The sequence below is a fragment of the Hydractinia symbiolongicarpus genome, chromosome 11, assembly GCF_029227915.1.
Source record: "Hydractinia symbiolongicarpus strain clone_291-10 chromosome 11, HSymV2.1, whole genome shotgun sequence".
In the NCBI taxonomy this organism is placed as follows: domain Eukaryota; kingdom Metazoa; phylum Cnidaria; class Hydrozoa; order Anthoathecata; family Hydractiniidae; genus Hydractinia; species Hydractinia symbiolongicarpus.
Window position 1 is genome coordinate 7,218,422 of NC_079885.1, and position 19,378 is coordinate 7,237,799.

The 19,378-nt window shown below is 32.9% G+C and overlaps 1 protein-coding gene across 1 annotated transcript; it reads right to left on the minus strand.

The window, feature by feature from the left end:
* Window positions 1-134: 134 nt before the first annotated feature.
* On the minus strand, window positions 135-17,160 carry LOC130614656 (probable phospholipid-transporting ATPase IIA). The gene is made up of 29 exons (XM_057436092.1): window positions 16,751-17,160; window positions 15,978-16,044; window positions 15,291-15,359; window positions 13,433-13,546; window positions 13,042-13,150; window positions 12,264-12,322; window positions 12,122-12,173; window positions 11,825-11,919; window positions 11,351-11,431; window positions 11,146-11,221; window positions 10,446-10,522; window positions 10,268-10,357; window positions 9,611-9,681; window positions 8,163-8,451; window positions 7,652-7,834; window positions 6,759-6,920; window positions 6,013-6,105; window positions 5,423-5,506; window positions 4,754-4,801; window positions 4,066-4,188; window positions 3,816-3,914; window positions 3,344-3,433; window positions 2,945-3,154; window positions 2,667-2,755; window positions 2,346-2,412; window positions 2,166-2,230; window positions 1,744-1,910; window positions 915-1,118; window positions 135-502 (listed from the first exon to the last, which is right to left on the minus strand). The coding sequence occupies exons 1-29, from the start codon at window positions 17,065-17,067 to the stop codon at window positions 366-368; spliced, it is 3,387 nt and encodes a 1,128-aa protein (XP_057292075.1). The 5' UTR covers window positions 17,068-17,160; the 3' UTR covers window positions 135-365.
* Between the last annotated feature and the right edge of the window lie 2,218 nt (window positions 17,161-19,378).

A 19,378-nucleotide genomic window follows, 5' to 3' on the forward strand; every position in this document is an offset into this window, starting at 1 on the left:
TATGTTACAACCCACATTTACAAATATTTTAATATAGATTTCATCACCACGCAGGGTTGCCACTCTTAAAAATTGCAGTGAGACTTTTCAGAATTGGGGAGAAAGTGGATGTCTTAAAATGTTACAACACCAAATAAAATTACGTAAATTCTGATAAAGAAATACGAAGAAAATAAAAAAATAAATAAACTATAATACAATAATTGATAGCTTTTATAATACTGTTCTAATTATTAGTTTATTACTCGAAGATCACGTGACGCGACGTCAACAAAAACAACAATCAAATAGACTATAACATGCCATAAATATTTCTGTTACTTTTTTTATTGGGTGAATAAGCAATGTTGTGCGCCCTCTGCGTTCTACTCGGTGAGTTTTGAATAACTTGGAGGTGCGAAGCGTCTTCTAAGCAACTTCAGTACGTACAGCGGCAAGCAGCTGACCAAAGTAATGACAGTTACCTTCCAATAAAACGCTCCGGTCGTGATGAAATTCTCGTCTAAATAAAATTACAACAGTCTAAAAAGTCTAATCAAACATACAAAGAATCAATAAAGACAACTTTGATTGACGCTACTTTAGGGTGTTTTTGTATGCCTTGGAAAATTCTAAATTATGAAAACGCGAAAGTTCTTGGGAGCCGTAAATGGTTCTTTGGATGAAAAAGAACTGTCATCATGGACGCCCTTAGGGCAGCAAACATTCTTGCCCATTTTCAAAGGTTTATTTACGGAAAATTTGTTTAATCATCATTCAAATCATCAGACGCTTAATTTTCCGTCCCTAAAGTATTTTTAAATTTTTACGGTTAAACCTTAATAAAAAGTCTCACACCGGTAACAACCGATGCAAGGAAACTCGATAAAATAACGAAGTATCGCAACAAAAACTATGTTAAATACACAACTTACCGAATTCTTTTTTTAACACGATCACCGAAAGAATATATATAACTAGCGACAACAGTTCTGCAAATAGCATCAACCAATGCCACGTACGAATAGTCAGTGCAACCATGATCAGCTCCGTGAGGATCAGCGAGGAGAATGAAATGGACACGATGTGAATGAAGTCGTCTTCGAACAAATATAAAGCACCAAACATGATGATGCCACCTATGATGAAACATAAGACGCAAAAAAATAGGGTGTGAAGTAAAAATTATAATATTCAAGAGAAATCACGTGTTTTTTCAGGAGAAGTCACGTGTTTTTTATGAGCATTTTGGACCAAGGCGCAGTGATGGGAGTTTTCTTATAACTTTATTCACACAGTAGGCTTTCTCTAATCTTTTTGACAGTGTTTCCTATTCATTACATTGATTACAAACTTCTCGAATCTTGCTCTTAAAAATGTTGACTGGATCTTTTCAAATCTTATTAAAGTGACCACACAGAAATAAAACCTAATTTCAGAATATTCCTCTTATATCTCCAGGAAAAAATTGTTTGAGATTCCAGGATGATTCCAGGATAAGACGGCTAACAATGTTAAACTTTATCCTTCAGCTTGACACAATTACTTTCTGTAAATTTTCGTTAATTTTCAGACTTTTCCAGGAAAGATTTGTTTTCCAAGACCGTGGTCACTAGTAAGTCCTCAATCCGACTAGAGCTTAAGTTTAAATTTTAGAATAATGTATCGATAAATTAAAGCACGTCTTCTTTGAACAAGTTTTGATCACAATTAAAACAGAGTACAAACAATATATAGGATATGTTGAAGCAACATCTACGCTACCTTGGTATATACTGATAAGTAGCCAAAGAAAAAACGTTTTGTATGATAATATTCGTCCCTTCACCAAATCCTTATAAAGTTCTGGATAACGTAAAGCTATGTCTACACCGACGTCAACATCTAACACCAGTGAGAAAACTGGAGCTGTCGTATACACTGTTGAGTAACTAAAACGAAGCAAAAGTAACATCTATACATAGCCTTATGTTGAACGAAGCAATCATTCTTAAAAAAAATTGACATACCACAGGCATACTCTCATATAAAGAAATGTCAACCCAACATGGGACAAGATAGACCAAACATGTATACAGAGAAATACCAACTCAACATGGGTCAAGATTGGTCACACACGCACACATATCGACCCAACATGGGACAAGATAGAGCATACGATTTAGCGTATGGAGTATTGTACTTACCCAACTTGTAGCATCCCGTGATATAATGGAACAGAGATAAAGAAAAACGCACAGGAAAATACAGCCTGAAAAAGAATATTGGATAAGACTTGACTGTAACTGGACGTATTGGAAGAAACAAATTTATGTCAGAAGAGAATTTTTACGAAAATAGAGAACGTACTTAGAAACTCGTTTTACCTGTATCACGGAAATAATCAGTCCACGGTGGATAACAAACTGACCAAGAGCAGCAGATCGCTTGTAGCTAAAGTAAATAAACGAAATAGAAACTCTTCGTTTTCCGATAAGCAATGGTAATATAGTTAAGCATTTTTGTAAAAAAATTTTGATCCAAAATAAAAAAAAATTTTCTGAACAATAGTGTTCGCAAGATTGAATATATGTTCACAAGATGAGATAGTTGGTCGCAAGATTGGACAAGTAACAGTAAGAATAACTGCAGAAAATAACATCGCTCGAAATACAGAAAGGATTAAAAAACGTAGCAATATATTCCACCTGTTTCTACCATGCCACAACAGCAGTCGTCCAAGATGGCTGAACTGTGTAATTGAGAAATCAGCAGCTAGCGATGCTTGTTTTCCCTCCTATAAATACCATCATTTTAATCAGATCTCACCGCTGAAACATCGCGTTTTCGAATAAGAAATACTTAAACCTCTTGACATAGCAAAAATGGAGAAAAGTTCTACAGATGATATGATTGGCGTAAATCAAGAGAAGTTAGTACTCGGTGCATACTTCATCAATAACAAGCAAAAAACATATGTGGGTACCTTGCCAACAATACCGACGCCAGCATCAGCCATCTGAATCATCGAGACATCGTTGCCTCCATCACCAATAGAACATGTTCTCTTACCCGTATGCACGCGAATAAGTCGCACGATGTCAGCTTTCTGAGTAGGAGTGCACCTACACACAACGACGGAGGGACATTGAATTGCAAGCTCCATAAATTCATGCTCATAGTGATTCATCACCAACTAAAACGATTGGAGGAATTTAAAATTAAACTAGCATTTTACCCGTGGAAAACCGACGAAAAATCCATTCTGTTGATTCACCCGCGGAAAAATCGACGAAAAATCCATTCTGTTGATTCGCTTCATAAATGGGACCTTAAAATGCCTTTTGCAGAACTCAAAATAGATCTGCTTATTAATCCGACATACCTCTAAGCAATCGCCTTTGATAATCAACGCATGGTCGTTCTTTCTTCGGAATGCATTTAACTCGAGGTGAGCTTCAGCGCGATTCGTAACCTAAATAACGAAGTTTTCTTTGTATCCGCAAACTGTACACGTATAAAACTTTATAAAACTATAAAGCGAATTTTGCAAATTTTAACTGAAATCGCGAAATTATGCGCGAAGAACTTTATTATCTGCAATTCGTGAATAATACTCGCGAAGGTTTCGCTGACATTTCTATGAATGATCCACGAAGTATGTTTTACTAGCTGTGTTGCAAGAAGACTCCGATTCTTTTCCTAATTTTCTTTATCAGCTAAAAATCATACTTTAAAATGAATAGGCGAAACACGTAATTTTCATGGCTCGCAAAAAAAAAATTTTAAATCTTTTTTCAATAAAAGTGAAGTGAATTTTCTGTTACAAAACTTTATTTATTCAGCTGAGTACGTACTGATTTAAACTGGTAAATGCTTTGAGTTTTGGAAACCAAACGTGAACTTTGCGCAATACAAATAGCTGTCTCCATTTTATCACCAGTCAACATCCAGATCTGGAAAACAAAAATCAGCCGTTACTACCGAGGCACCTTAAAAACAAAACAAACAAACAAAAAAAAGCAAATAAACCAGCACCAAAAAAAAAAAAAAAATGAAACAAGCAGCCAAAACAAACAACGAAAGCAATCAAACAAACAAACAAACCTTTATTCCAGCATTTCTTAGTAACTCCAGCGTTGGTTTCACATCAACTTGCAACTTGTCTTCCACACCAGTCAGACATAACAGTTCCATATCATAGATCAAACTTTCTTCAACTTTTAAAACCTGAAGCATAAACCAACATGTAGTCAAATATTAATACTAATAAAAAGAACGATTGCATTGATTTTTGCGATTTATTTTCCCGGTTAAAAAGAATGAAATGAAATATTTTAGGTATATAATGTATTAAAGTATATATGAAGTAAAGCAGATAAATAATACGATTGGAGAAATACAAAATGTCAAAAGTGCAAAATTTATTGTTATCGATTTATTTACGTTATCTTTGAGCAAATGTAAACAATTACGCCAACGTGATGATTGAAAAGATACTCAGAAATCAAGTCTCTCGTCGTTCACACTCATTCGGAATTTCGCGCAGACAAATTTTCGTGCACCCAACTATGCGGAAACACCTAATTCGTGCAGTTATAATTTTCGCGCGGGTCATTTACGTATGAAAATAACACCGCGCGTAAATTAATCCAACTAGATACAGAGCAAAAAGACGCAGTAAATACATGTCGTATACTGAACTGTAATATCGGCGCCGGCAAACTTCCCTACGCAAAAGGTTAATAAACATTTTCTTCGAAATGTTGCAAGGGTTTTTTACAGCAATAATTACCTTCCCAGCTCTGTCGTCCATAGCAAGCTTAGCTTGATTGTATCGGTACTAAAAACAATATATATTTTTAATCAATTTTTCTCCGTAAACTGAAATGGTAGACAAAATTTCAATCGCACAAAGGAGCTTATTTAACCCAACTAGGGCATAGGTACAGCGATGTTGGACGTATCTAATTTAGAAGCTCAAAACAAAAGAGGCAAACGTCAAATTAGACAATATTTGGGTGGAGGTTAATCCATAAAGAAGATGTATTTCCGCTAAAAATTTTTACAGCTCTTTCCGTTCACGTCCGAAAAAGGATGGGTATAATCTTGAAGGTATGTTGTTGCACGATGACGCAAAGTTCAAGAGACAATTTTTTGAGGGTTTAAGCCATGTAGAAGATGTATTTCCGCAAGAAAATATATATGGCTTAAACTCTAAGAAAATATTGTGCTAAAAGTTAAATCAGCCTTTGGTCTCTAAAAACCTTGAATATAAAAAAGGACGAAGGTACGCTCTTTTATTCTTTTGTCTGCATCTTTCAAAATAAAATAAATTATTCTCGGAATTTCAAACATTTTCACTAGGCAAAATATTCTTAGATATTGTCTGTTACTCGAAACTACCCGTCCACTGTACCATTACATATGACGGGGACAAGACTAAATGTTTAAAATGCTATACCTCAAAATCTGAATACTGCTCTTCGGTCAGAACCTTCTTCGCAACGACTAAGGTTCTTAATCCTTCACGAGCCATGTTGCCACACTAATTAAAAAAATAAAAAATCTGGTTACAAATTATTTTGCGTCTCAACGTAAGCCTCCTTCGGTAGCATCTTGTCGCTGCACCTTCAATAATCAACCTGGAGTCTGGCATTAGCTTCTCGGCACCCCTGCACAACAAATTTCTATTTTTAGCCCTTCCATAATATTCTCTCTACATGAGGCGAAGCGTATAAATATGATCATATGGGCAAGTCTTTTAGTGAGGATTAGACCTTAGTAACGACTGTTTCCAGTTTATTAGACCCAGAAATATATGCATCACGTGACAAGTTTTCACGCAACGTTAATATGACATGTTATATGCGAACAGTAGCAGCTAAAAAACTAAAATAAAAAGGTATTAGAATAAATAAAAACAACCAAAGCAAACATGTTCTTTGGTGCTTAAAAAAACAGGTTATATGCTTTGTACGCAGCTTGTTATATCTTTACAGAATACTTCTAGCAAGATAATTGGTTTTATAAGAAAGACATGAAAGTGTGTACCTCTTCTTCCAGCCAATCATTGTAGTTGACATGATTCTGCATCACGACATCTGCTCCTTTCATGTAAAAGATGATTTCGTTGGTTTGTTCGTCCTGTGAAAAAAAATCGCACTTATACTAAACAGCATTGCTATGCTTGAATGGGCAATAACTACATTATTTTTGGAAATATATTATTTTTTGGGATGGGGGGGTAAGATGGGCGGTGGTATTTTTTCCATTTGACAGTTAGGCGTGATAATAAATTAAATTGGGTGGATTTTTATTCAGATAATACAAATGTCAAAATATAGAAATTTTCTTTTCTTTTACTTCTCAAAACTTTTTTTCAAATTTGTAGAACTAGGAAAGGGTCTAATAAAAGGTGTAGGTGGGATTCTTTTTAATATTGTGGTGTTTACATATCGGGTGATAAAAATTTCTAAAATTTGGTATTGTCACCCCTCATCCTACATGTAGATTGACAAGAAGAGAAGTGTAGTATGTTAGCAACAGGCCATTTCGACAAAAAATACAACTGTAAAAATAGTTTTGGCGCTTAATTTCTTATTATGAATAAAGCGCGATTACAATTAAAATCTCTATTTTAACGTAACCCACAAAAAACGTTATATTTAAGTAAACACGGTTACATTATCATGAACTAACACGTTCAAAACACAGACCGTTTTAATTTTCTTTGCACTAACATACATACCCACAAAAACTAGAGTTTGAGGATCATCAAACAAAGCACAACAACATACCTTCAAGATTATACCCATTCTTTTCGTTTCAGACGTGAATGGAAAGAGCTGTAACATTTTGTATTTCAACACGTCTCCTAATGGCGAACGTAAGTGAATTTCGGTGAGGTCGCGATTTATCAACGTTAAACCGACACTTTCTGTCCACGAAACCAGAGCAACCTATGAACACAGAACAAAAAAACTCCATCATGGTAGCAGGTAAAATACACTGTAATTGACAAGAAAGTCACTCAAGAAATACAGAAATAACCAACACAAACACCAAACAAAAAATTGACAAAAGGGGATAATTTCGTGATGGATATACCACGAGCAAAAGTTAGTAGGATTAAAAGAGAAAGAGAGATATTACAATCACTTGTATTCAGATTTAACTCTATTCAGTTCGAGAGAGGGGGGAGGCAGAGGCGGTTTCCGCGTGTTTTTCTCTCTTTTTTTACTCTGCTGCATGATTATGATACTTAGTGAGTTCTTATATTTAATTATTAGGCACCTGCATGCCAAATACTTAGGCCTCATACCTCTCAGAGCCTTAGATATTGGCTATTGCCCAAAATTACTCCTAAAACTCGCTATGAAATCCGTACATTCGGAAAATATAATAAATTTAGTTACGGATTATCCTTAGAACTTTAAACTTACAACACAGCTTTATTTCATTAAGGGAGTTCATTCTGTGAATTTTGAAAACGTGATTAATCCGATTTCCTGATCTTGCCCAAGAATTTTTGGCGCTTTTTCATGCGAATTATGTAAAAACCGGAAAATTGTTAAATAACTTTTATTCAGCTGTCCAAAACTTTAAACAAATGTTAAATTTCAAGCTTTCCATGACGCCACAGATTCGAATGGCGTTAAAACGTCAAAACATTTATGCTGAATCAACAAACCTCGTCTGGGCTGGAAGCTTGATAGACGATTTCACTTTCTGACGGTTTCTCCGTCATCTCCACGGCGCCGTTGACGACATTTGTTGGAAACATATACGTGTCGTCAATAACTGGTGTGACGTTATGACACAACGCTAACGCCTTCACTGCTTCGTAAACACGTGTCACCACAGTGCGACGAATCTAAAGATGAAACGAAAACTGAAAATGACAACTTTGCTTCTTCCTAGTCACGAAAATTTTGCGAAAACCATTATTATAACGTTAGTCGAAGAAAAACCCACTAACATTAATTTTTCATGAAACAAAAATTTCTTGAACATGAATCGTTGAAAAGAAGAAAACATTTCAAATTAGAGGACTGGTAAATAAATTTAGTGTAGGTTTGGTTGGGCACTAATGTCTAAAAATTAGTTGTCTTTTTGTTAATTTTCATGAAAAGTTAATTTAAATAGAAAGAAAAGCATCAGTATTTTATTTTATCGTCAACTTTTAGCGAAAATTACGGTACCGTTTTCTTCGCTGAAACAGACTCGGTAGCCGGCGCCGAGAATACCGAACTTAAGTACGTGCGAACTTCATCCATAGAATCCTGTCCAAAGGACACCGTCCCAAGATGTAACTTCTTAAAAATCATCTCGTTTTGAGTCAACGTTCCAGTTTTATCAGTCAGCAAGTAGGATATCCTACCAAGTTCCTCTGGGATGGTACTGCTGCGGACTACTGTGTCAGGTATGTTTTTGTCTCTCGAGATGAACCATGAGTAGACCAACTTTGCCATGTCCAGATTAATACGTAAACTAAGAGCGAGAAAAATATCTTAAAATCCAGGAAGTGAATTTTCTTTTTTAGGATATACTTTTAAAAGCTGATGATTTAAATCCTGAAAGCTTGAACAAACGCTTGTGTTTAAAATAAATGCATATGAAAACACCCAGGAATAGGGATTTTCTGCTGTGTAACAAGTCTTTCTAATTATTTTAAAAATCTATTTTTTTTTCGGATAAAATTTGAATATTACCCTTAACAACTTTAAGGCTTAAATCAAAATTTTACTTTTAGCAACTATGAGCAGGTTTATCGAAAAAACATCTCACATGCTTAAATCTCATAAGGCTTAAATCAAAATTTTACGTTTAGCAACTATGAACACGTTTATCGAAAAAAACATCTCATATGCTTAAATCTCATAAGGCTTAAATCAAAATTTTACTTTTAGCAACTATGAACACGTTTATCGAAAAATCATCTCACATGCTTAAATCTCATAAGGTTTAAATCAAAATTTTACTTTTAGCAACTATGAACACGTTTATCGGAAAAAACATCTCATATCAGGGTGATGTCCTAAACAAACATTTAAAAGAAAATAGGAAGTTTCACATAGCCAAGAGACCCAGCTACACTTTCACTCAATTTAAATTTCACTTAAGCCACTCAAGCAGCGCTGGGAGCAGACAAGATTAGAGTCCGTAATTGTCAGTAAATAATGTAAATAATAATGATATGAGCAAATTAGTCAGAATAAAATTATTTTTAAAATCAGCTTTACGACACAAAAGTTTAGTGTAGGTATGTCTGTGGCCAATGGCAGCGCAACAAAACAACCAAGCATAGCATTCTAATTCGCGTGGCCAAGTTTTTTTACAAACTACTCAATGTGCTGCTACTACAAAATTCTTTGCAACATCTTTAAAGAGAAAATTTCAGTTAAAAATAACAACGTTACTGATTAGCCAAAACTTTGTGTTGGTGTAATATAAGCAAAAAACGTTGCATCTTAGCTCTCGTTTTCTCGAAATAAAGAATACTAAGTTAGTTTTTTGGCTAAATTTCACATCACTCAAAGATCCCATACACACTACTTGTAGTATTTGGGTTCCATAGAAATACTTATTTTAATTATTTCTCCAACTAACACATGACTTAAAAAAGATCACTAACTCACGTCTAGCTTACCTGATAGGGATGATATAAGAAAATAGAATAACGAATCTTGTGAGAAATTTCCACCAAGGTCCTTGAAAACCCTAGAGGTAAAACAAAAACAAAAACACTTAAATGTTACATTACACTACTTTAACAGGATTTCTTTTGATGCAAATAATTGAGGGGATTCCCCTGTAAACCTTCATATAGAAATACAATGACAGAAGTAACTCGTCTTTTTCTTGGAAATTAGATTGAGAACTTTTTTTTCTTTCTTTAAATTTTGGAAGAAAAGATTGTGAATTGCTACTCCTTGGTAAAATTGGGAAAGAAAAGATTCAAAATCTTTTCGTCCGCAATATTTTCTTGTGCAATAATTTCTTCTCTTAAGGTAACACATTTTTACCAGAATACCTATTTGTCAACAAGTCAACTAAAAAAATAGTACTGTTGATAGATGTCGTGTTTTAGAAAGTGTAACAATATTTAAAAAAGCAGAAGGAAAAAAAATCTGTAAAGATAAAACGTGTAAATCTCGATTTATTTCTCTCTAGTGGCACCTAACAGAATCTGAAAACGAAACCCTAGCTACAAATCTTGAAATAATCTTTAAAATAAATAAATAAATAAATAAATAAATAAATAAATAAATAAATAAAAGGGATCTATTAGCAGTAGCATACTTACCTTTAGCACCATGATAGACAGTGACAATCCAATGGTACCAACAAAGAGAAGTTTTGTCAAGTTATTTAACTCGCTGTCAAGCAAACCAAACTAGACATAATGAAAAATTGTGAAGTAGTATAATAATTGCTAAGTGTTGAAATGTGTACATTTTAGAGTGCGGAAAAAAACTGTCCACCTTTGAAACAGGCGATGACGTATTCATAACACTTCTGCTTTCCTTCCCAGTATATATAACAACACCACATGCAGCTCCTAAATAGTTTTAATATTACATGATCATATGGAAGTTTTGCGCAACAATCCATTCCAACTACACTTTCAGTAGTCGTTAAACGTAAAAAAAATAATTTCGCATAAATTTAGTAAAATCAATCACAAGTGGCGTAAAATGTTGCAACCACGTCTTTAGAAGCACTCTAGGAAGTTATAAGTTTGTAACAAAATCTCTGAATTAAGGTAGTACAGGGTGAGAGGTCATCCAACTCTAGGCTACTCCCAAAGTTGGATCTAGTAACATGAAAGTCTCCATCGATGTCACTATTTCCAGTAAAGACCAAATAACTTGCTCATCATGTAAAAAACTAAGCACACTTGGAATATACCCTTAAGAAGAACAGATTCGATTTAATGCCTGGCATAGTTTGAAATCCTTTTATACTTACCCTATTACGAACCAAATTAAAACATTTAAAGTATCTTGATCAATCTTACCCAATTGGTAGATGTGTGTGAATCATATTACCCCTATACTTTTTGATGAGGAAGTTTTAAATTTGCTTAGTAGTAAAACTGTCATGACCTCCACAGTTTAAAACTTTCTTAACATATAGCTGAGGGAAATATGGGTCATAATAATGTAAGATGTCTTAGAGTACCTGAAGCGACAACTGTGTTTGCCCATAATGTATTCTCTACATTTAGAGAATCATCTTCCCTTTCAACTCCTTTAATCTAAAAAAAAAGAAGAAGAAAAATTCTAAACGACACAAATAAGTAAATGGACACCAATCAAGAAAGGGTGATTTAACGAATAACAACAAAATGTTTCCATTGAACATAACTGCAAAGATAATTTTGTACCTTGCTAAATGTTCCTATGAAATTATGGATGTCTTTTTCAGGTTTTTCAGCATATACTGAAGCATTCAGGTGGAATAAGTCCTGAAATAAAGATTTAGATCAGATAAATTAATTAGGGCTTGCAACTCTCACGACATTGTGTTGTATTTAACAGTTTTGCAAATACATATTAGGGTTAAAATGTTTTGTTTTTTTACATTTTAAACCATTTTACGAAAATTAATATTTCGTTATGTTCAATAACAGCGATAACATTTTAGAGCCAGTTGATTATGTCATAATTTTGCATAATTTGCAAAACTTTTAAGATATTATCTCAAAAAATAAATATTTTTCAAAGAAATAAAAAGATTCCTAGATAACCTTTAAAGATCTTTTATATTAGAATTAGATCAGCTGAGTTAGTTGATTTTTAACAAGGCTTTATATTTTGGCTTTATCAATCTAAAAAACAACAACAAAAAGAAAACATACTTGATCTGATGGCAAATGCTGACACGCAGGAACAGCTATTCTCAATTTCCAATCAGTTTCACCATCTAACTGGTCTGTTCTAACAAAGCAAGTTCCTATGAAAATAATCACAACATTTGGAGATTTGGTTAAACAAACAGGCCAATCTACAACTATAAATATCCAAGATAAACGGAATAACATATACTTTATGCATATAGCTGACAGCTCTGGCTTCACTTATAGTAGAAGGTGTGCTTGTGCAACAAAGTTAGAAAAGACGCAGTCTGATATATTATGCTTGGAATGCTTTTTTACCTGACTTGTCAGTTGTGCGTAAAAACACCATGTCTGCAGGAACCCGTTGATTCTAAAGAAAAACAGAAAAAATCATTCTTTATAAGAAGATTAAAAGTTTAAAATACATTGATGTTAAGACACAAACAAATTATATTAGTACCTTTTCTACTATGATTAAATCTCCCACATGAATTTCAGAACTTGCTATGACTTTAGTTCCTATAACACAAAGAACATGACTTTTTATACATTCTGGATACACTAGTCGTTAGCCCGTGGAAAAATCCAAGGATTCGCCCGTCGCAACCATTTTGCGTGACAGACAGACGGACAGGTGTATACGGGCATTATAATATAGATAATTTGGAAATAAAGATTTAAAGACAAGGCTAACAGGTAGTTAATTGAATATGGTTATAACTAAAGTTTTGCTTTTTTTATGCGTTATATTAAGCAATATGGCTTTCCATGCAAAGACTGACGGACACCAAGTTTTAACCTCTTTGGTTAGTACATTATGCATAACTCAAATTTTACACCTACAAAGATCCTTGGGATGAAAAAGGGCATACCAATCTTCATATGATGGGGACATTGAAACTAGTCGTGGCCGTGGAAAAATACACGGATCTGCTAGTCTTTTTTATACTACAATGCTAAACTAGCAGGTACCATTTTGGGTGACAGACTGACATATATGTATTATTTTAAAAAAACGAAGAAGAGGCTTTATACAGTAATGCAAAATTTTTAATATTCAAAATTTTTAATTTTATGTAAACTATGTTAATAAATATAATCCTACAAAACAGCTTTTTCAAAGGCTAAAAACAACACCTGACATCAACCTTGCAAGCTCAGTCTATACTTTTGACCTCAATTAATACTTCTGAGTAGAGATAGACAGTTATTATATTATTTTAAGGAACCACCATAACCTTTTTCAGTAACTTTTATATATTTCTGTGCATTTGCTTCTTTATCTCGTAAGAATCTCTTCACGTCATCATATGCTTCCTTCAGAAGAGTTACACACAACACAAAGCCCTAAAAAATGAATTTCAAAAACGTTTGCGTAAAAGTTTTTAAATGCTATAAGCAATCAATTCATAAAGGTGAGATTATAAACAACCCTAGTCCAGAGGCACACGAAGAAAGACCTGACAGGAGGTAACAAGGACAAACTTGGCGCAGATGCATTTGAGTTTGGAACATTAACCTGTCCAACCTATGTTATTGCTATTGGTTTCTTGTCATATACCCTTTTGTACTTCACAGAACAACACAACACATATTGTAAAGACAGTTTCACTAGTAATAATTGCTTACCAGGGGAGCCCAATAAGCATACAATGGTCCAACACGCAGTGATGGAACAAATTGTGTTAATGCTACTACCAAGAAGTAGAGATTGATGAAAATTTTGAATTGGTGAAACAAAACCTAAACATAATTGGAAGGACAATGTTAAATCTATATCAGGAAATTGACGAAATATAGCTTAAAAAGTTGATGTCTTTCTTAGTTCAAGAGAGTCTAAGTAAACTCTTGCCCTATGCAAGCATAACAACTTCATTCTTAACTTTCCTTTAATGAATTAGATGCTTTTTTGTAGTGTATTTTTAGAAGGTAAGCAAATCTTCCATTATTATCAACACTTTTTCTTTAAAAGACACATGCTGTAAAATACTATTATTCTTTTTTGTCAGGTGTGAATGGCAAATAAAAGTTGTGGTTTTAATTGTTACTGTTTTTTTATTTTAAATAAAACAAAAATTCAGTCCTGGGTCTTTATTTTGCAACCATAGCTACAGTACAGTCCAGATGTAAGCGTACGTGTACGCTCAAGTTTCACACCTTTTTCTCGGAGGCAGTAGTTGTTTGTCTTTTGTTCTTATTAATTATCTTGCGAGTCTTGTAAGTCATTAACTTGCGCGTAATAAACAAAAGATTATCGAAGAAAAAATAGCTTATTATAACTGTGCTTAACTATTGTTAAATAGTGTTAACATAACTATTCCCAATAGCATAATTGCAAATGTTATCAACTCTATCAATGTGACACGGCGAGCCATTGTTTAATATTTTTATTAAACAAAAGTTTTGCGTGGAAACTAAATAGACAGCAAGATGCATTGTTTAAATCTTTTAAGAGATAGAGCTGTTGAGCGCTAAAAAAAACAAAGACAATGTTTTTAACAATAAAATGTAGCGTGATACTATAAAACGTCAAAAGTTAGATTTTTAGATTTTTTCTTTCTTCGGTATTAAAATTTAATTTGTTTTCAAAATCTTATCGCGAAGGGAAAAGCCCTGAATGTAGGGTTTTTCTGTTTGCGTTGCTAAACATTGCTTTTTATAAAAAGAACTTTTAAAAATTTCGCATGTTAAAAAATATGTTTCGACGATAAAGAAGTATTACTTAACGTTTTAAAAGTAGTAGTTAATTTTTTTAAAATATTTAGATCATTGGATTTGTTGTTTTTTAAAAGAGCTAGTGTTTTTTAAATAAATCGAGATTAAAATTGCGTTACTATAATTAGTTTCGTTGTTAAAATAAATAAAAATTCAATGGCCTTCGCGTTTAATTTTTTCTCGCGCAGAGTATTGTTTTAAAACAATGTTTCTTGCTATGCTTTTGTTTTTAACACGAAGCAATTATTTTTGCGCAATTTGAAAGGAACTCGCTATCATATTGTTTCTTTTAATGAAAGCAATTATTTTTGCAAGTTGAGCGTATGCGTACGCTTACATCTGAACTGTACTGTAACACAGTAGACAGTTTTTTCTAATTTAGCAACATATTCAATAGTTGGATGCCCACATTTAAATACTCAAAAAATAAATGACTTGAATTTTGAAAACAATCTTTTAAAAAAAAATTCTTAAAAATTCATTTTTATCTTTATTCAATTTTATCATTTAATGATTTATTGATTATTTTCTACCGGGTGGATTTAGTTTCCCATGTTTACAGTCAAATACTAGATTTAAGATAAATTTACTATTTCCTTGAAGCTGTCTTTAATTTATCAGATAAATACAGTTGCCTACAGAACCTATGTTTATACTCTCAAGCAGTCCAGTATGTCCCTCAAAAAGAGTCCAATTGAAGGCTAGAGTCCTGGCATACTTTCCAACTTAAAATTCATACCATCAATAACATTTAACATAAAAAACAACTTACTAAAGGAATAAATGTGATAATAGAATATTTTTGATTTCTTATGATATTTGGAGCATCTACATGGTCAGGCTAGAAACAAATTATCAGTTATGCAAATACCACACTTCTCTTAATAATGCAAACTGTAAATGAGGATTGCAGTTAATACAAGCATATTACAACCCAAGGCACCTGCCAGTTTTTGTTTAGCAAACTCAAGGTTTAAGTTTTTCCTCAATTTTTTGGATTTTCTTCAACACATAGACAGAAAAATAAGATAACAAAAAATCTCAAAGAAGAGTTAAACCCTTGGAAAGTTAAGCCAAATAATCGTCTTACTAATAGGCAATGTTTTTTAATTACATAGAATTACATAGAAATGTTTTTGGAAATATTCATATTTCGAAATTTTCTCTCCGAATGATAGATATTCAAGGTTTTTAAGGTTACCTGGTCTAGGTTTAAGGTCTGCTAGACACCCCACAAGCAGTAATGCTCAAAATTTAAAAACGCTAAGCATAATATTGAATTTGACCTTAATAATTTAGTCCTTATATAGAAGTCACTCTGATATCAACTTAAAATTGGATCAATTGCATGGTTATTTCAACTACCATACTTTTTCATAATATGTAATGATAGTGCAGTCACTGACTCTACAATTTAAAAATAGCTTCTAACTCATTTATAATGAAAAACAAAAGATACCTTGCAACCAAAAATTACTCTTCTAGGTTCATAATCTGGACTGCTTGAAAACAGTCTTCCGATGCTCCTAAGAATATACAATAAACAAATTACATTAAAACCTTCTTTCAATTAATTCTCCTACCCTTTAGCTAGTTGCTTTTCTAATGTGTTCAATGTCTGCAACTGCAGCATTCGTGACAAGAAAAATTAGACAATATACAGTGAATACAGATTGTAGGTATATATTATACTAGCAAGTTAACAATTTCAATCTTTTCATTCAATATATGAATGTCATTGTAATTTGTTATACATTTAAGTTAATTGTATATTTTCACAAAAACACAACTTTTAAAATGCATGCTTGTTTACATTCTTTCTTACACAGCCAAAAATGTTTATGGACTCCATGATACCTATTTTCATGTTTATAAAAGGTTTAAATAACCATATTAAAACCACGTAATATAAATCTTTGAAAAAAACTTCCTTACGAAGCCTATGTTGCTTAATGTGTTATTACCACTTTCAAAAGGCATCTTTTTTACAAATGCAATTTGCTTTCACATGTTCAAATGTTTAAAGTGTTTCTCATATTGCAAACTCATTTTGCTTATATATAAACCCATTTTGGATGTATTTTTTTAATCCAAGTTAAAGATACTAACTTTGTCAACCATGTGATTACTTTCCTGGAAAAAGTAAATACTGTAAAGAATTAATTAAGTTCTCAATGCTTATTTATAATTTAAGAAGAGCATTTTATTTTAGAGGGGTAAACAATGACTTACCCAACACACAACCCACACCAACCACCACACAAACACCACCAACACTTTCCGCAACATGATTTTTTATTTTTCTTGGATGAACCATTGCTAGAATACATTCCATAGGTTTTACGACTGCCTTCTGAGAGATAATCATCTTCATCAAAATTACTGTCCTGCGAGTTAATGAGGGGTGCTGAATCACTAGCCATTGTGTCAGTGCCAAGTGAATACACAACTTCGGATTTTTTCCCTCTGTGCCTTTCTGTTGGTGGAGTGTTAACAAGCAAGTGATATTTTGAATTGCGATTCTTTGTGTGCGAATGTGCAGAGGACATTTTTATGAAGTGACAATTCCATTTCTATGGTATCCTCATAGTAACTAATGCATCTAAGTATACTAAAGAATCTAAAGTTACAAAAAAATACTTTGAAATACTTAAAATAACAATTCTAATACACTAATAAATAATAACTTGGTCGTTACTCAGACTAATAATTCTTAGTAACGACCAAGCTTTCACGTTTTGTTTAATGACCAAGGGTGCTATTTTCGGTACAGCATGGGGTAAGTGGTTATTTTTGTATTTTTGTAACTGTCGATTTAATTTTACTTTTATTTATTTTACTTTAATAAAAAGAGCCTTTTTTAAGCAATTAAATAAAATTCGAATTAACTTTGTCTAAAAAAGGATAATTTACATCGAAAAAATAAACATATTTAACATTATGTTAAATGTTTACTGTTGTTGAATTGAGTTTTGTTGAATGTTTACTTTTGAACAGAAAAGTGTGTAAAATGTTTTTAGCATATCCAGATAAGTCAGGACATTCCTTGAGACAAGTGTGATCGCACACGCACTCACCCGCACACTCGTAACAGGATTTACGAGTGCTTTTTATCGCACTCGTGAATTTTTTCTTTTTCTAAAATATTATAGAGCGATGAAAAAGGCTATTATGCTGATGCATTACACTGAGACTCGAATGAAAGACAGAAGACCATTTGGAACCATGCCACCTTCATCGTCACAGAATACTACCAGAAGAATGCTCACCCATGCAAGTTAAATATAACCAGAACTTAAATATAACAGTTCAACAGTGTTTCAACCTTGCACTTGTGGTTAATATGTTTTACAAAATTTATTTCTATACAGCTTAAATAACATATAACGTTGCGGTAAACAAAAAATAGTTAAGTGTGAATCACACTTGCAAATAATAACATCGCACTTGTAAATTTTGCTTACGAGTGCAATTTTCCGCACAACATAGCACTTGTAATTTTTTTAGCGGGTGCTTTTCGTAGCTCTGGCATAGTTTTATTCAAGAAATGGCCTGATAAGTGTCGTTCAGCTCATGAAATTTACCCAAACTTTAATGTCATTTGTTTTAAGTTACTTACAGATGTAATTTTGTGATAACTTGTTGATTTGCATTTCATATAGAAAATCTGATACCTTATCATCCATAGTCATAAAAGTTTCACATGTTTTGTGATAATGAGGTATTTACGCCAAAGCTGAAAGTTAATTCACCACTTAAACTTGTAGAATACTCAGTAGAACTTACTATTGATAAAGTTTTTTCCCAATTATTAAAAATACTTTTCATTTTTACTTTTATAGTGTTTAGTGTTTGATAAAGTATTTTATGCTGTTTTTATAAAATAAATTTTTAATAGTACGCAAAACCATCTCACGTTGTCACAAGCGCTGGGCCAATTAAATGTGCCTGAAAACCTGCATTTCCTGATTGCAAAATCCAGACAATTAACAAATGTAAGATTGAATATTTAACATAATAGGTTCCTATGTTGGGCATTAGAATATGGTTAGAACAGCTTTATCTTTAGCACAATCAGGAAAGTTATGTGACAACATTTAACAGCCTTCGAAATTAGTTTGGTGACCGAAATTCTGTCTCTGTTACACTGGGGTTGTTCAGGCCCACTTTGTGCAACTTCAGACTAAACAGATTACAATCCTATAATGTAAAATTTACCAGCGCGTTAAATGGAATTGCTCAGGGTGAGCAACATGCTACATATGGCTTGCGGTATTTTAAGGAACACAGAAAATTAAAAGAGACTAACTAAATTAGTGCTTAATTTTTTTGTAGCGATTAAACAAAATATATTTATAATTTTTTAAAAAGACATTAATACAACTCCTAAAAAATAACAAGCAACATTTTATGTAGACTGGTTTGGAAGCAATTTAATCGGCGAACATAAAAAAATTGTTGTCTTCTGTGCTTTTCGCATAATTATCTAAAAAATTTATGCGTTGGCCATATCGCACTATTATCGATAATCTGCTGACAAAGCAAATTGAATTAGCGATAATTATAGCTCATCATTGTTGATCGCTAATGACCTGATTGCTAATTCATTTTATTTATCGATAATTCCGGTTTTTTTTCATGAATTATCGGTAAACACTGATCGATAATTATAGCTTGTTATCAAATTTCCTGGAATCGTCACAAATTAGTTTTCAGGTAAAGCTTACAACTTTAACCTTCTACAGACTGGGAATGATGAACACAGTCGATTTGTTATATATGGTTTGTTTTGAATTAAAGAAAAGGAAATTTTATTTATTTTTTTCAGTTATATAAAGTTGAAAGTTTCTTCTTGTAACA